We start from the raw sequence: 15,295 nt of genomic DNA, 5'->3' as shown, positions 1-15,295 counted from the left end.
ATGAAAATATAAAGGGTTTCTAATATGAGAAGTAGGAGAAATTAAAGAACTCCAAAATAGACTAAGATGAAAAACCATCTACTGAGATAAGGAAGGCATAAAAGCTTGATTAAAGAGTTTGGAAAGTCATTTTGGGGAATGTGATTAGTTAAACTTGGAAAAATAAATGGTTTGTGATGTGGCAATGAAGGCTCAACTAAGTTTAATAACAGGAATTTCATGGAATCTAATGAGCACAGATACATCACTTACTCTAAAAGCATTATCAGAGTAGGTATACAAAAGATGGATGGTAGGAATGAACTGAGGGTAAGGAATGACATTAGGATGCTAGGGCAAGAGTGCATAGTTGACCTGTGAAGGAAGTAAAAGTGACATCTTTATAGTAGTGATAGACTCAAAGAAACTTCTATGTTCATGTCAATGAAGTAAAGGTTTAGGTTATGGGGATTAATTCTATTTATGATTTGAGAGGTCAGGCTGTTGAAGGAGTATCAATTAGTAAAATGAAATCCCTAAGGATAAACGTCAGGACTATGGTGGACAAGAAGACTATGAATCACAGATTCTAAACTCTTTTGAGGAAAAAAAAAGAGGGAGTAAAGATGACAAAATGCTAGGAGTATAGTCATGTAATGGATGACATAGTTAAGATTCAAGAATATCTCATAGGTTAGAAAACTGGACACAATCTAATTATGTTACATTTAATAAGACAAATAACAAGTCTTGTTATTTGGGTTCAAAAACTCAACTTCGCAAATACAAGATCAGGGTGGCATGACTAAAAAGTAATTTATGTGAAAAAAAATCTGAGACTTTAGTGAAATGCAAATTAAGTACGAATCAATGGTATAATAAAATAGCCCCCCAAAAAAGTGAACTAAATTTTTAAAAGTATCCAGGGCAAGGAAGGAAACAGTCTCATTGTATTCTATACTAGATCAGATATCTGAACTACTATGTTGAGTCCAAGAACGATTGATAACTTGGAGAACATCCAGAGTAAAGTGCCCAAGACAGTGAGACCTTGAGTTTATTTTCTAAGGATTCTATGGAAACTGAAGATGATTAATCAAGATAACCTGGGAGAAAAGTAAGTGTCTTCAACTATCTGAAAGGTTATTATGTAAAAGAATTCAATTTGTGCCACTTGGTTTCAAAGGAAAGAACTAGGAGTAAATTGATGTTGCAAAAGTAGATTTAATAAGCTTGATTTAGTGAAAAAACCATAAACATGAAAAATCATAATAATCATAAAATCCAATAGTAAAATAGATGGTATTAGAAGACAGTGAATTTATCAGAAGGCAGTGAATTCATCTAAGAGCTATCCATCTATTCATAAGTGCTATCCTATACTGTAAAGAAGACCTGTGTTCAGCTACAGTTTGAATTAGAGGATTACAGAGTTTCTTTCCATGTCTAAGATTCTAAGTCTGAATAACTAGTAGGACAGAGTACCAATAACAAAAATGGAGAAGCCTAGAAAGGAAGTTCACTTAAGCATAAAGATGATGACACTGATTTTTGACAATGCCTTAAATGATGACAAGACATTCAAGTGGAGAAATTTGGAAGACTGATGATAAATGGCTAAAAACCAAGAGGAATAATCAAGGCTATAAATGCAGATTTCTTATTTATTTCTATAGGAATAATAGCCGATATAAGAAAATGAATTTTCAAAGAAAAAAGTAGAGTGAACAGAAAGGTTAAACTTGTAAAGGAAACAAATGTTAACAGAGAAGAACCCTAGAAAACAGTGCCATAGAAAAGAGAAATTTTTTCCCCAAGAGCCGTGGATTCAAAATAATGTACAAGGCTATCGGAAGGCCATTTATCAAAGATAAATTTTTTAATACCACAAAACAATTATTTTATAAGAAGGTAGAAACTCCCCTACTTACTGATACAGCTATCATGGTACTATCTGGCCTCCATTCAACTTGCTTGTAGGATCCAAACTGAGTAGATGATTTTGCCAGTTCCTTGTAGGTTACGATTAACACGCTAGGCTGGCCAAAAAAAAAAAAAAAAAAGTTGCATTTTTATTGACATCAAAACAATGCACAGAATAATTTCAACCAGATAAGTAATCCCAGGCCATTCTCATAAAATATTCTAAAGGATTTTGAGAAAGCAATAGCATTCACTATGATGTGCTCAGTTGATTCTTAAAATGTATACACACATACACACAAACTCGAAAAGGTTATTCTGAAAGTGCTTGAAATCTGGACAGGGAGAAAAAAAATATACTTAGATATATGACTGCACACTAAAATGTAGGACATGAACTCAGTGCTATAAAAATTCATATATCAGTTTCAGTTAGATTAGTTGTAAGTCTTCACAAGAAATGTGATTTGTCTTGAAAATTTTGAATAAGAAAAAAAAGGAAGGGGAGAGTATTTTAGGTAAAAGGAAAAATAAAGGAGAGAGGCAGACTTATATTTTGAGTGTATAAGAAAACAAACTTTGTTGATGAGTCTGGAGGTCCACAAAGAAGTACTGGTAGTTAGTGCCTTTGTGTTAGGTTCTTACTAAGTGCTAATGAGATAATGACATGTTAGGTTCTTACTAAGTGCTAAGTCAGTACTTAACAATTCTCTAGTTCTGGTCTTTACTAGGAGTTCGACCCCTTTGAATTCCTGGGGAGGAGCTTGCATGCTTAGGAGGAGCAAGTTCATTGGTTGAAGTAATTTTTCCCAGAAGCCCTTGCATTATCCCACGCCCATTCTCTGGGAGGGTAAAAGAGGAAAGCACTTGAAAGATAAGAGAGTCTTGTCTGGGCCAGACTTAAGGCGGTTCTCTGTGGAGGAAGAAGTCTCTCCTCTAGACCAGAGAGCGATCGCAGTTTCTGGAGATGACAGCCACGTTACATCTTGGTATCCTTACTGCTCAGAAAATTTAAAAAAATGTTTGTTGAGTGACTAACAATGACTAAAATATCAGAATCCCAGCATAAGTGCAAACTTAATTCCCTGAGCAATAATTGAGTGAGAGTTTTCATAGTTTCTTAAAGTTTAAAAAATAATTTCCGAAGTTTCACAAAATAGTAAATTTTCATGATATTTCTGAGACAACCCAAATTTAAACCTATGAGTTTTTAGGCCAATGATCTCACCACTAGTTCACTCTTTATTTCTCCACTCTCTGGTTTTCCTTGAGTTTCTATCCCAACCAAAAAAACAATCAATTAAAAATATTTCAAAGTCTGTCTAGGGAATCTCCTAATCAATTCAAAAATTAATTCTTAGTCTTTATTTTCTCTGGCCTCTTTGAAACATGACAGTACCAACTAGCTCCTCCTTTTTCCAACTCTTCTCTTCTGACTTCTGTTATACTGGTCTCCTGGTTTCCTGCAGCTCTCTTAGTGACTTAATCAATGGTTCCCCTTCTTAAGGTACACAAGAGGAAAATGAACTCAGATCTTCCTGTCTTACATGTCTCTTCTCAATCCATTATGCCACCCACTTCTCTGCTGAATTTTATGTATCTTTATATCTAGCGATGTAATGCATGTATATTCATTTTTTACATTTATTTCCATATGAATTATACTGGAAGAGAAAAATCAGAACAAAAAGGAAAAACCTTGAGGAAAAAACACACACACACACACACACACACACACACACACACACACACGAAAATAGTATGCTCCAATCTGCATTCAGACATAATAGCTCTTTCTCTGGATTAGGATGGCATTTTCCATCCAAAGTTTATTAGAATTGGCTTGGATCACTGAACTGCTGAGAAGAGCCAACTCTATCATAATTGATCATCACATAATCTTGCCACTACTGTGTACACTATTTTCTTGGTTCTTCTTGCTTCACTCAGAATCAGTTCATGTAAATCTTTCTAGGATTTTCTAAAGTCAGATGTTCATCACTTCTTATATAACAATAATATTCCATTACTTTCATATGCCATAACTTATTCAGCCATTTCCCAATTGATGGACACCCACTCATTTTCTAATTGCTTGTCACCACAAAAAGAGCTGCTACAAACATTTTTTTATGATCTCTTTGGGATACAGACCCAGTAGTGGCATTACTGTATATAGCCCTTTGGGCATAGTTCCAAATTGCTCTTCAGAATATTTGGATCACATCCACCAGCAATGTATTAGTGTCCCAGTTTTCCCGACACTCCCTCTGACATTTACTATTATTTTTTCCTGTCATGTTAGTCAATGATAAGTATGAGGTTGTACTTCAAAGTTGTTTTAATTTGCATTTCTCTGCAAATTAAGACAACTCCTAGATATCACTACACACCTGTCAGATTGGCTAGAATGATAGGGAAAGATAATGCGCAATGTTGGAGGGGATGTGGGAAAACAAGAACACTGATACACTGTTTGGTGGAATTGTGAATACATCCAGCCATTCTGGAGAGCAACTTGGAACTATGCTCAAAAAGTTATCAAACTGCATACCCTCTGATCTAGCAGTGTTACTACTGGGCTTATATCCCAAAGAGATCTTAAAGAAGGGAAAGGGACTTGCTTGTGCAAGAATGTTTGTGGCAGCCCTCTTTGTAGTAGCCAGAAACTGGAAACTATGTGGATGCCCATCATTGGAGAATGGCTGAATAAATTGTGGTATATGAATATTATGGAATATTATTGTTCTGTAAGAAATGACCAACAGGATGATTTCAGAAAGGCCTGGAGAGAGTTACATGAACTGATGCTGAGTGAAATGAGCAGGACCAAGAGATCATTATATACTTCAACAACAATACAATATGATAATCAATTCTGATGGACATGGCCATCTTCAACAATGAGATGAACCAAATCAATTCCAATAGAGCAGTAATGAACTGAACCAGCTACACCCAGTGAAATAACTCTGGGAGATGACTATGAACCACTACATAGAATTCCCAATCCCTCTATTTTTGTCCACCTGCATTTTTTATTACCTTCACAGGCTAATTGTACACTATTTCAAGGTCCGATTTTTTTTTTTATATCAAAACAAATGTTTGGACATATATACATATATTGTATTTAATTTACACTTTAACATATTTAACATGTATTGGTCAATCTTCCATCTGGGCGGGGGGGAGGGGGTGAGAAATTGGAACAAAGGATTTGGCAATTATCAATGTTGTAAAATTATCTATGTATATATCTGGTAAATAAAAAGTATAATTTAAAAAAATTTGCATCTCTAGTCAATACTGATTTAGAGCATTTTTTTTCATATAGTCTATATATGGCTTTAATTTCTCTATCTTGAAAATTGACTGTTTATATCCTTTGACCATTTATCAATTGGGGGTTAACTTATATTCTTATAACTTGACTCAGTTCACTATATATTTTAGAAATAAAGTCTTAGAAATAAAGGCTGTAAAAATTGTTTTTCAGCTTTAAGCTTCCCTTCTAATCTTGGCTGCATTGGTTTTACTTGTGCAAACACTTTTTAATTCCAGAAAAATTATCCATTTTGTATTTCATAATGCTCTCTATTTCTTGTTTGGTCACAAATATCACTCTTTACATCTAAATCTCTTTACACAGATATCACTCTTTACATCTAAATCACAAATCCATTTTGATCTTATCAGATAGGTATAGGGTTGGTCAATGGCTAGTTTCTGACATGTCAGTTTCCAGTGTTATCAACAATTTTTGTCAAATATTGAATTGTTATCTCAAAAGGTGGAGTTTTGGGGTTTATCAAACAATAGATTACTGCAGTTATTGATAACTGTGTCTTGTGTAGCTAACCTAGTCTACTGATACACCACTATATTTCTTAGCCAGCACAAGACGGTTTTGTTGACTGATGCTACAATTTTAGTTCTGGTACTTCTAGGTTACAGTTCTTTTCATTTTTTTTTTTTTTTTAATTCCCTTGACATCTTTGACCTTTTCTTTTTACAGATGAATTGTTATTATTTTTTTTTCAGCTCTATAAATTAAATTTTTGGCTGTTCAAATGGTATGGTACTGAGTAAGTAGACTAATTTAGGTAGAACTGTCATATTTATTATATTAGATTGGCCCACCCATGAGCAATTGATATTTTCCCAAATGTTTATTATTTGTGTGAGAAGCATTTTATAATTTTGTTCATATAGTTCCTGGGTTTGTCTTAGCAGATAGACACCCAAATATTTTGTTTACCTACAGTTATTTTGAATGCAATTTCTCTATCTCTTACTGTAGGCTTTGCTAGTAATATAAAGAAATGCTGATGATTTATGTCGGTTTATTTTATATCCTACAACTTTGCTAAAGTTGTTAATTGTTCCAAGTAGTTTTTTAGTTGATTTTCTAGGATTCTCTAAGTGCACTGTCATATCATCTACAGAGAGTAATAATTTTATCTACTCTAATTCCTTCAATTTCCTTTTCTTTTCTTATGTTAAAACCAACATTTCTAGTACAATATTGAGTAATAGTAATGATAATGGGCATGCTTGTTTTACTCCTGATCTTACTGGGAAGGCTCCTAGTTCTCTCTATTACATATAATGCTTACTGATAGTTTAGGTAGATGCTGCTTATCATTTTAAGGAAGATTTCATTTATTCCTATGCTTTCTAATGTTTCAAAAGCTTGTTCTGCATCTATCGAGATTATAATTTGAAAAAAAAAAATTTAAATATATAAAATTTGAATACCTTCCCTAAAAGGGCCTGGATGCTGCACAAAGTGAAGAAAGGTACAAAGTCAACAAAGCCTGCAGATATGAATGGGAACTTAATATCTTCGATAAATAATGTCTACTTATTTACTCATCAATTTAAATATTTATCTACCAGTTAACAATGCTGCAACATATTAATGTTTTCAATCAGTATTAAATGTTTATTTTTATCATTTAATTCTGTTCTGCCTCAGTATTCTTTAGATGGTATTCTACACACAAAAGTAAAACATACAGTTAAAGAATAATACAACAGAAAACACAAGACTAGGTATACTATAAACCCACTTAAGGCATAGTATACATAGGCATTTTAAGATATGTGTTTATAAAGAAGGGAAAGGGACCTATTTGTGCCAAAATGTTTGTGGCAGCCCTTTTTGTACTGGCTAGAAACTGGAAAATGAATGGATGCCCATCAATTGAAGAATGGTTGGGTAAATTATGGTATATGAATGTTATGGAATATTATTGTTCTGTAAGAAATGACCAGCAGGATGAATACAGAGAGGCTTGGAGAGACCTACATGAACTGATGCTGAGTGAAATGAGCAGAACCAGGAGATCATTATACACTTCAACAACAATACTGTATGAGGATGTATTCTGATGGAAGTGGATATTTTCGACAAAGATCTAATTCAGTTCCAATTGATCAGTGATGGGACAGAATCAACCACACCCAGAAAAGGAAGACTGGGAAATGAGTGTAAACTGTTTGCATTTTTGTTTTTTCTTTCCAGGTTATTTTTACCTTCTGAATCCAATTCTTCCTGTGCAACAACAACAACAAAAATCGGTTCTGCACACATATATTGTATCTAGGATATACTATAACATATTTAACATGCATAAGAATGCCTGCCATGTAGGGAAGGGATGGAGGGAGGGGGGGGCGGGAAATCGGAACAGAAGGGAGTACAAGGGATAATGTTGTAAAAAATTAACCATGCATATGTACTGTCAAAAAAAATGTTAAAAAAAAATTTTTTTAATTTAAAAAAAGTGTGTTTTTTTAAAAAAAAAAGGCTTTCAAACTCTAAATTTCATTTTTAAAATCTGTCATCTTCATTAAAAAATGTACTCATTCCATAAGATATAGAATAATGGCTATAGAAGGCCAATGTGTTTTATACCGATAAACTTGGATTTTTGGTGTTCAATATATGCAGAGATTTGATATTTTGACATAAAATAAAAGCTATTTCAAGAAAAAAAAAGTATACTTATTCAAGACCAAAGTTGATATAAGTGACTCAGATGACACATTCCAAGGATACAATCAATTGAAAGGCATTAAAGTACAATTTACTTTGTATCTACCTATCTACTGAGTGCAAAATAATTAGCTGACATGCAGAGAGTTGAGATGTCATATTTCTGCTAGTGCTTAGGTACATATACCTTAATGTACACATTTTCTTATTATTTGATAGCACTAGTCTCACCTTGACCTTTGATTTGTTTAAAGTTCCAGATTTTAGGAGAGGTTTTGTGGACTGAGACTTTCTGAATAATACTGCTTTCTACTGAAATACATATAATTATGTCCAGATCACTTGTCAACTGTCCTATCAATAAAATCTCCTCATTTTTGTATAAGATGTAACATTTTCACCAAGTTTGGGGATTCATTTTTTTCCAGCACTTTCCCCACTTCTCTATTTGCAGCTTTTGCTACCTTTGGTTTCCTTTTATTGTCATTTAAATTAGATGAAACAAAATCCAAACTCTAGTTTTTCAACAGTATAAGTAGTAAAAGCCAGATCTCCTCAGTGACCAGGGGAAGATTTTATTTTCGCATATGAAAAGTTGTAAGATTCTTTCCCTAAAGCTAATAGATCAATGAAAATCTGCATATAAATATTTGACAGTCAGTTCATGCAACTGTTTAATTCTAAACAGATAATTCAGTATTAGTGATATTTATTCCAAAGGCAAATTAGACATAATTCCAAATTTGAATGAATTAGAATAACTCTCTATAATATATTTTATTTTAAAAAGTATGTAAAAGCTATCAAGACTTAAATAAAATGGAACATGTTAGAAGAACTAATACAGGAATTATAGCAATTAGATCTAATTACTGTTACGAAATCAAACTTTTAGCACCAGCCTTGAATTCAGGAGGACCAGAGTTCAAATCTGGTCTCAGATACTTAACACTTCCTAGCTGTGTGACCCTGGGCAAGTCACAAAACTGCAACCTCAGGGGAAAAAAAAAAAAAAAAAGAAATCAAACTTTTTAAAGGCAAAAAGGAGATATAATAATGCCTTATTTACTTATCTAGAAATCAAACTTCTCCTTTTAACTTTTATGTAGAGGCCAAATTTTAGTAGCCACAGTTATCCAGTTTAAGACTATTTAAAGTCTTCTATTTCTTCATAGTAAGAATAAGCCCCTGAAAAAGTTTCTGAATTTAAAAAAAAAAAAAAGCTACCATAAAGGTCATATACTCCAGAAGAGATTAGGATTAGGGAGAAAGAGATAAAGGACTAACTCCAAAAAGACTGAAAAAACCATGTAAACACAACAGTATGGGGCCCATTTCAGAATATTTTATACCCTAGCACAATGCAGTAACTAACTGATATTCAATAATGAATGACCTTGTATCATTGCAAAAAAGTTCAATTATTTTCAATATACTCTGTTTAAGAGTTGCTCTATCTATACACATATTAGCTATGTAACTGTGGTCATATAATTTAATCTCACTATTCAGAGCAACTCTCTCAAATTGTAAATTACAGGAAAACTGCCAAATTTCCACAATGATCAAGTCACAGTTGAAACCAAAACAAATAATCTGTTCAAAAAGGCACAAGGATGTAATTCATAACATAAGTATTTCTAAAAAGATGGTTAGGGGAAAAAATGTAGCTTAAAGTAGTAAATTTATCTGGAAAATTAATTTACATGAAATTTTTCATTGACCAACATTGCCACAATAAAAGAATGAGACGTAACTTTATCTAATTATACGGTAATATGCTAAAGAATATGACACTTTAAAAAATGTCCCTATTTGTTCCTATAACTTATCTTCCCAATTCCCTTTTACAACCGTCAAACCAGATCTAGGTATGAATTCTTTTTATTTTTGGAAAGCTGCCTTTCAGAAATATTCCTACAGACAAATTTGTGAAAGTAGTAGTAGCCCCACTTAAATGTATCACCATCTTTCCATCCCTAAACAGCATAACAATACACATTTAGCAGAATGGTATTTATATGATTTACAAAGCAGATTGAAAAACAAAGGGTTTATATCTACAAGTAATACTAATGAAGTCAACCTAAAATTGATTAGTAAAGATGATCAAAGTTATATACTATAAATAGATGTAATATGTTCTAGTTGGGAAATGTGCCTGATAGCCAATTATGATTGAAGAGAGATCTTATCTTTATACCACTCTAGCCAAATCTCATACATAAATTAAGAATGATTTATGGTTAAAACAAAGTTGTATTAATTACAATTAAAGTATTGCAAAATTACAATTAAATACAAATTAAAGAATTTGAGGTGGCATTGTAAGGGCCCTTTAAATGGGCGGCGCCACAATGCAATAGGAGATTTGAGTGACCCAGAAGTAATCTCTATGGATATAGGACTGCCCTGTGGGTGGGATCCTGTCCATATTGAGATATCTTCGTAATGGGTGACAGCTCTCTCACTGGTTGGCTGTGTGTGACCTCACAGGCCCTTTATAAGCCCACTGCAGACAGCAGTCACTCTCTTTAACCTGGCTCCCTAGCCTGGGTGGCCAAGCCAAGCTGATGGATAGCCAAGAGAGGTAAGAAGTCTGGTAGTGAACACGTGGATCTTCAGACCAGGTGTTCACTAGGGAGCTGACAAGTCAGGGCATTATGTGAGTAGGTAGGATAAAGGTTTTTAAAATTACACGTGGCTGTTCTTGAGTGCGCTACCAGTTATTAAACTATAGATTCAAGAAAATCGTGGCCAGAGACCTTTGAAGGCCTCAGAAGAGGCAAGCCAGGTAGAGTTGACACTGCAAAGGTCAATGGTCAAAGGTACTCTGTTGGGCCTAGGACAGACTAGTAATTGTTACTGCCAGAAGAGCATGTTACAGTGGCAATTGAAACAAGATGGCTAATAAAAAATGTTTACTGGCAAGGTCTATAAAAACCAAACAGTAACCCTCACTAATTTGGGAAAAGAACCTACTCAAACTACACTTCAAATAGTAGGCATCAAAATTATCTAATACTGACTAAAAATGGAGATGTTGGTTGGTTAGGCATATTACATATGAAAGTGAGATAAATATGAAAACAAAATTAATGATTAATAACCAATGGTTTGGGGAGATTCAGATTTCCCCCTTTTTCTTTCAAGACCTCAATCTCTAAAGGTTGAGTGAACCTTCTCTATCCAAATCCCATCCAGGTGGGGCAGCTAAACTCAAGTTTGGGTAGGGATAAATTCTTTGAATAGAATTCGGGGAGTAGGGGGGAAGGAAAGAGGAACTTAAGAATTAAATGACATAATCAAAATTCAAGTCCAGCCCCCATTCATTCTTTAATTGTTAACTAATCAGGGTTGTTTATTACCCTTGGAAATATCCCATTCTGATGGGCATATAAACAGTGAGCCATTGCTATATCTTCCTTAGTCTAACAGTGATGGTCTAATGACTATCCTTTTATGAAAATGCTGGTACTATTAATAAAATAATTAAATTACCCTGAAATTATGTGTCTCAAACATTTTTAAATGCAATGAAAGCAAATGAGCCTAGTATTTTAGTGTTCAATAAACTCAAAGTCCCAGCTATGATGGTAAAGACTCAATACTGGACAAAAACTGTGGGAACATTGTAGTTAAATATAAATTAGGTTTAGACAAATATATCATAACATATACTAGGATAAGCTTCAAATAGACACAAGATTCAAACATAATAGATCACATTATAAATTTGAAGGGCAATGAAGAAATTATTTTTCATATCTTTGGATACAAGAAGAATTCATGCTCAAGCAAGGGATAGAGAAGACTATGAGATAAAGTGGATAATTTTCATTATATAAAATTTACAAGTTTTTATGCAAATAAGACCTAAACAGTTAGAAACAGAAGGGAGATTAGTAACGGGGGAAAGGGTTGAAAAAATCTTTGCATCAAGGGTTTTTTTTGGGAAAAGCCTTATTTCTAAGACATAATGAACTCATTCAAATTTAAAAGAATAAGAGCCATATCCCCCCATAGAAAAAGAGTCAAAAGATATGAATGAGCAATTTTTAAAGGGAAGAAGTTCAAGCTAACAATCATATGAAAATATAGTAGATATCAGACGTCTCAGAGAAATATAGCCAAGTAAGAAATGAGATGTTTATCCTCCTTTCTTCCTTAGCACTGAAAATTTTGCAGTTCATGGTGTTACAGAGAATAGTGATGAGGATGAGCATTAAGAATGACCTGATCTTTTAAGGTAATGAAATTTTCCTAATGATGAAATTCCTGGGGCACAGTAGTGTCAGAGAAGTCCAAAAATAGAGCAGTCATATGGGAAATGAGAAAATATTTTTTCCTGAGCTCTCTACATAAATGGAGGCTTTGGAGTTCATGATTCAACTCTCCAATCAGAGAGGCAGAAAGTAGTGATGAAGTATATAAGTAGCAGGGCTAACTAGATTATGAAGGATGATGAAATAATACAATCTAAAACAACGTGAGTCGAAGAACAGAAATTTTTTAAATAAGGAATTATGTGGGGGGAAAAATGAGAAGAGAGAATCTATTGAAACTTGGTATATAAGCAAAAGCAATTCTTATTTTTAAAAAAAGTTTGTTTGGTTTTTTTTTTAAACAAGGTGATTTAAGCCTTTAATCTGTACAAAATTCCATCTCCCCCCTTCCCCCATTATGATAATTGAATTTTTCAGGTCTCTTTTGAAAACCATATTTATTTTAGCAGTTAAAAAAAACAAAAAAGTTTTTTGTTCCTTTAAGACAGCAATCTCTTCACCTGTGATGGCAATTATTATTTTAAATTCTTCCTAAGTTAACTAATTTTTCTTTTTAATGGAAAGAGCCTAATTCCCTTTTTTTTTCTTTTCTACTTTTATGTTGATAAGTTTTTTATTTTTAAAATACATGCAAAGATAGTTTTCTAAATTCACCCTTGCAAAATCTTGTTTCAAAATTTTTTTCCCTTCCTTCCCCCCACCCTCCTCCCTCAAGACAGCAAGCAATACAATATAGGTTAAACATGTGCAATTCTTCTAAACATATTTCCACATTTATTATGCTGCACAAGAAAAGTCAGATCAAAAAGGAAAATAAAATGAGAAAAAGGCGGGGCGGAGGGAAAGGGGGAAGCAAGCAAACAACAATAAAAAAGGTGAAAATATTATATTGCAATAGACATTCAGTCCTTACTATCTCCTTTCTGGATGCAGGTGGCTCTCTTTATCACAAGTCTATTGAAATTGGCCTCACTGATGAAAAGAGTCAAGTCTATCCTAGTTGATCATCACAATCTTCTTGTTGCTGTGTACAATGTTCTCTTCATTCTATTCACTTTACTTAGCAGTCTATGCCTCATATTGATGCTATACTAATTATGAGAGAACACACATAAAAATCTCTTGTAACGATAAAGCACCACATAAACATGAACAAGTTATCTTGCATTGCATCAATACTTTTCCAATCTGTCCTTTTACTCCGTTCCTTAGGTAATTTTCCTAATATTCTTTTCAAGTGAAAAACAAACAAAAATGACCTTAAAACCTTTGGTGACTACTCATCACGTGGCAAATAAAATACGAACCCTTGGTCCCTCTCTCCTTATTGAAGCCTTCTTTGATGCTTCTCCTACTCCCAATCTCCTCAAATTTCTCATAGCATTTTGCAATTCACAATAACTATCTAATTATTCTGGAAGGGTTAGATATCTGTACTGTTAGAATTACTTAATCTGATAACTCCCTTAAGTAATGAAATATATTAAGTGCCATATAGAGCATTTATGAACAAGAATGTACAAAAAGTGAGATAAGGAAATTATTTTTGATTCAATTTTTCATAGAATGCATCATGGAAGGTTAGGCCATTAAGGATTAATTAGTGAGATTTCAAAAATCATAACAAATTAATAGTACAATATATAACTATTACAATGGAATGAAATAAACTGGATTTTGTGAGTTGTTGAAGCCAAAATCCAACACCATGTGGGGAAACTCACTAGTGACATCTCTCTAAAAACCAGATAAATCGTAGCTAGAGTTTAGACTACCATCTGAGGACTACATCTCTTAGGCCTAAATTCTAGCCTTTTTCACTTTAGATTGTGGTACAATTTTTAATAACCCAAAGTCATCTCTAAGATAAGACTGTAAGGCTTCAGAGGAATGTCCCAAAAATAGACTAAAAGAGGAGATAGTGCAAGACAGCTACTTTTTACAACTAAGAGTGAATGATTCTTCCTCATCTCAATTAAAGTAATCACAAAAGGCTTAGCCACCTAAAGCAATTCAATTCACTCTACTATAATGGGTGACTATGTCAATTAGAGAGGACTGGAGGATTTGGACCACTGGATAAAAGCAGACGCTACCCCAAAAGAAACATCTCTTAACAAGCCAAAAGAATCAGACATATCTCTTAGCCTATATATAAAAATAGCAGTAAGTCAAATAGTGGGTCAATCCACTAATGGAAAATTTCCCCCTTGGAGCCCCTAAGAAAAGATTGTTCTGTGTAAAAGGAGAAAATTCTCCAAGTGACTCATATTTTTAAAAAGACACTCACAAAAGCTGAAGACAGCATACCTAAATCAAGATAAAATATAGAAGAGTGGTAATAAACATATAAGAATAGGGCCAAGAAGACTAATAATGCCCAGGATGAGCTGAGGCTAACCAAAAACTAAAGTATATTAAGGTAACTTCTGGAAAGCAATCTCAAATTAGTTATTAAATTGTTCATGCCCTTTGGCACAAAGATTCCACTATTGGAAATGTACCCCCCACCAAAAAAGAGCTAGTAATAGAAAGATCAATATATAACCCCCCCCAAAAAAAATCATAACATTGTTATAATCAAAGATGGAAGTAAAATTCCAGATGATCAAGAAATGAATACTTTTTATTTATTATGACTTTGTTTTTACTAATATGACAATTACAGCATATGCAAAATGGAAAATATAAAGAATTCAGAGAACCATAGGAAGATTGGTAATATAATTATATGTACACTAGACATTAGTAATGTCACTGAAGCAAAGTAGTATAAAAAAAGAATGGGGACAGCTAAGTAGCACAGTAGATGGAGCACTAACCCTTAAGTTAACCAGAATTCAAATTTGATCTCAGACATGTTAACACTCTGGGCTGTGTGACCCTGGGCAAGTCACTTAACCCCAATTCCCTCAGCCAAAAAATTGAAAAAAGAAAGAAAAGAAAAGAAAAAAGAAGAAAAGAAAGTAGAACCAATTTTTTAAAAACTAGGGCAATATTGACAATGCCTACAATAATGTGAATAAAGTCAAATTTGAGAGGCCACAAAACTCTACTTGGAAAACAGGATACATCTTTCTTTTAACAATAAACAAACTTAAAA

The 15,295-nt window shown here is 33.4% G+C and overlaps 1 protein-coding gene across 3 annotated transcripts in view; it reads right to left on the bottom strand.

Annotated features, from left to right (window-relative positions):
* RIC1 (RIC1 homolog, RAB6A GEF complex partner 1) overlaps window positions 1–15,295 on the bottom strand; it is a 135,897-nt gene that overhangs the window by 102,228 nt on the left and 18,374 nt on the right. For all 3 annotated transcript variants that reach the window (XM_074282866.1, XM_074282867.1, XM_074282868.1), the window contains one exon: window positions 1,911–2,018. In XM_074282866.1, the coding sequence (XP_074138967.1) occupies window positions 1,911–2,018 (108 nt within the window). Of the gene's footprint in view, window positions 1–1,910; window positions 2,019–15,295 lie in introns of those variants that run through there.

The sequence above is a fragment of the Sminthopsis crassicaudata genome, chromosome 1, assembly GCF_048593235.1.
Source record: "Sminthopsis crassicaudata isolate SCR6 chromosome 1, ASM4859323v1, whole genome shotgun sequence".
In the NCBI taxonomy this organism is placed as follows: Eukaryota; Metazoa; Chordata; class Mammalia; order Dasyuromorphia; family Dasyuridae; genus Sminthopsis; species Sminthopsis crassicaudata.
This window is presented reverse-complemented; position numbering and strand designations above follow the sequence as displayed.